The sequence below is a fragment of the Ascaphus truei genome, chromosome 8 (genome assembly GCF_040206685.1).
Source record: "Ascaphus truei isolate aAscTru1 chromosome 8, aAscTru1.hap1, whole genome shotgun sequence".
NCBI classification, from domain to species: Eukaryota; Metazoa; Chordata; class Amphibia; order Anura; family Ascaphidae; genus Ascaphus; species Ascaphus truei.
Window position 1 is genome coordinate 106,174,392 of NC_134490.1, and position 3,780 is coordinate 106,178,171.

General features: G+C 43.0%; 1 protein-coding gene across 1 annotated transcript; it reads left to right on the forward strand.

Moving 5' to 3' along the window:
* Positions 1–2,632: 2,632 nt before the first annotated feature.
* LOC142502202 (uncharacterized) lies at positions 2,633–3,447 on the forward strand. The gene has a single exon (XM_075613075.1). The coding sequence runs from the start codon at positions 2,633–2,635 to the stop codon at positions 3,443–3,445; it is 813 nt and encodes a 270-aa protein (XP_075469190.1). The 3' UTR covers positions 3,446–3,447.
* Positions 3,448–3,780: the final 333 nt, after the last annotated feature.

Here is a 3,780-nt window from a genome sequence, read left to right on the forward strand (position 1 = left end):
ACTCTACACCCTCCGGCGCTCCAGCATCAGAGGAACGGATCCTGTCTTTACAAAAATCATGGAAAAAAATCCAGGAAAACCTTCAGACTGCCATCTCCAGACAAAAATTCCAAGCCGATCGCCATCGTCGCGGGACTCCAGAGTTCAAACTTTCGTCAAAAAACATTCAACTTAAAGTACCCACTCTCAAACTAGCACCAAGATACTTGGGCCCTTATTCCATTCTAGAAAAGATCAACCCTGTGGCATTTTGCCTACAACTTCCAGCCGCTATGAAGATTCCGTCCGTCTTCCATGTCTCACTCCTAAAACCCGCCTTTCAGAGTACTAATTTTCCAGATCCTTCTACCTCTCCTCCATCCCCTTGACTCGTACAGGGCCAACAGGAGTACGAGATCCAGACCATTCTTGACTCAAGAATTTCTAGGAAAACTCTGCAATACTTGGTCCACTGGAAGGGATCCGGACCAGAGGAACAATCATGGATCCCTCACCATCATATCCATGCTCCTGATCTCCTCAAACAGTTCCATCGGAAGTTTCCCCTCAAGCCTTACTGTAGTCACATGGAGGTCACTCCTGAGGTGGGGGGGGGAGGGTACTTTCAGGATCCAGGTACATTGCAGCAAGCAGGCGCACGGCTTCACTTCCTGGTCCTGCGCCCCCGCTGCCGAGATCCAGGACTCGCGCACTCTCACGTGCACCGCCGCGTCTCTCACGCACGCGTGGCTCTTCTCCCTGCCAGGCGGCGTCCTCACGTGGGTGCACGCGTACCAATGCCGCAGCGGGTGTCCCCGCCTCCGGATCACGTTGCGCATCATCTGCGCACGACACACACCCGAGCTCCATGGCAACAGAGCCTAATTTCTCCAACAACTTCACCTGGCTCTCACACCTTAGCCTATTGTAGGCTCCGCTCTGGCACTCCCCTGTTCTGCCCCCTCTTGGGATTGGACTGCTTCACCTATTTAGGCTCAGCTGTGCCACTGGCACTTTGGCTGAGCATAAGATTCCTGTTCCTGTGTGTACCTATCCTGTCTCCTAGTTATCCTGCCTTGCCTTGTTTTGATCTTCCGTTTACCGACCCCGGCTTGCTTTTGGACTACCGCTTCACTAGAATACTGACCTTGCCTATCCTTGACTCTCTGCTACTCTTCTACCCTGAACTCGGCTCTCGGACCTCGACCACTCTACCTTCTCCAGCACCGACCTTGGCTACTAGTACCTGCTCCGTTCTGGATTTCTCGTACCCTCACCTTGGCAAGTATTACGACGACTCTACCGTCTCCACTCCCAACCCGGCGACATCAACTATCCACACTCAAGACCAGACCCCTGTGCCTGTCAGTGGCGTTATCTCTATTTCCACCTCAGTACTGAGGGTCTCATCTTGTTTGTGATGGGCACAGCAGGACATACGCGTATCACCATTGGGCTGCCACGGGGGCGGAGCTTGGGCACGGTGCGTGCTGTGTCCCCCAACCTGGCAGCGTGACATGCGTCAGCCGTCTAGTCACAGGATGCATCACAGGGGCGAAGCCCAATCCTCAAAGCGCCGGACTTTAGCTTTGTAGTCAGAGTAATTTATAATCACGATCCCTCCGCCTGTGTTGGCAAGTTTGATAATGATTTCAGTATTAGAACGTCAGTCTGTAATTGTCTGTATTTCCTCCCTTGTGATGTTGGGGTGTGAGTTTAGTTTGTTTATGTTATTGTTGTATCTCAGTGGTCTGATCTACCGTCCAGATGGAGCCCCAGAGGGCATGCAGCTTCTCCTGATCTTACCCGGAAACGAACTGAGGTAAACAGAAGTTCCGGATAGGAGGAAGGGAGCGGTAGCTCAGAGGTGCCAAAACAACACGTGGGAGCAGGATGTGTGAGCGGAGCAGTTGATTCCAGCGTTTGGTGAATGAGTATTACTCATTACATGCTCGATTATTTTCTTTGTTTGTGAGTTTGCATTTGTTGGAGTTTAATTGGGAATATTAAATTGTGTATCTTATCATATTACACTAGGATCGGGCGCTTTCTTCTCGTTTTCATATATATATATATATATATATATATAACATTGTAATCAATGAGAGTTACTGTCCCGCAGAGCTTACACTATATACACACACACTACTTCTATATCTCTCTGGGAGGCAATATCCTCACAAATTAAGTTTATTGCTATTTTGAATGCTTTTCTGCACTTCTAATTGGAAACATTTGCTGAATACCTGATTTTTTATACATCTTACCATGTGTATACTGTCTCTTTACAATCTTAAATTAAATCTGACGTTTGAGAATCATTTTTTGTGTCCAATGTTAATGCATTTCTTCACTCAAAATTTTTTCGCCAGCAGATGGATTCATGAGCAGGAATTCCCCTGAAAGATATCACATTTTGCTCTGTTCACAAGATTGTGTAATGGAAGATACCAGCGTTACCCAAATGTATCACGGAGCAAATCCCATTAGTCAAGATATACCAAACCAGAGTCTGAGAGAAACTGTGAGCATTATGGTTAAGGAATCAACCTCACAGGAAGGAGGAAATCTCCCACACTCCCACATTTATAACATCAGAGAACATACAGGGACAGAATATGCATCTACTCCTATTACGTGTAACAAAGGAAACATGAATGCATGGAACGTTCCCAAGAACTTGTCAGTAAAAGAAAAACCATTTGTATGTTCTGAATGTGGGAAATGTTTTACCCTGAACGCTATTGTTACACATCAGAATATTCATACCATTTGTATGAATACAATTCATCCATTTGTATGTTCTGAATGTGGGAAATGTTTTACCCAGAACTCTGATCTTGTTAGACATCAGAGAACTCACACAGGAGAAAGACCATTTGTATGTTCTGAATGTGGGAAATGTTTTACCCTGAACTCTCATCTTGTTAAACATCAGAAAATTCATACCGGAGAAAGACCATTTGTATGTTCTGAATGTGGGAAATGTTTTGCAAATAACTCGAATCTTGTTAGACATCAGAAAATTCATACTGGGGAAAGACCATTTGTATGTTCTGAATGTGGGAAATGTTTTACCCAGAACTCTGATCTTGTTAGACATCAGAAAATTCATACTGGGGAAAGACCATTTGTATGTTCTGAATGTGGGAAATGTTTTACCCAGAACTCTCATCTTGTTACACATCAGAAAATTCATACCGTAGAAAGACCATTTGTATGTTCTGAATGTGGGAAATGTTTTACCCAGAACTCTCATCTTGTTACACATCAGAAAATTCACACAGGAGAAAGACCATTTGTATGTTCTGAATGTGGGAAATGTTTTACCCAGAACTCTGATCTTGTTAGACATCAGAGAACTCACACAGGAGAAAGACCATTTGTATGTTCTGAATGTGGGAAATGTTTTGCTTATAAGGTATGTCTTGTTAGACATCTGGGAAGTCACAAAGAAGAAAAATGATTTTTGCTCTAAATGTCGTCAATGTTTTGCTCACACGTTTACTTTGTAATATAACACTCTGAAAATTATTGATTTTTTTAAAAAAAACCAATGTTATAAAAACATAATACATTTCTAAACTATTATGAAAACAATTTCTTGTAAATGTAGGGAATAATTAGCTTTTTATTATTTAACTTCGAAAAAATTAAGGAAAGTGTGGAATTTTTATGTTTTTTGTTTTGTGAAAAAAAAAGTACCAGTAATTGGAAATTCCTTATAGGATAATGTTTCTATAAATCGTTTATAATATGTGTCTCTAGTTTATTTCCATAAATTTGAGTTTGAAAATAGGT

Coding starts and splice junctions, on each gene's coding strand:
- LOC142502202 (XM_075613075.1), top strand. CDS start 2,633: ATGAATGCATGGAACGTTCCCAAGAACTTGTCAGTAAAAGAAAAACCA.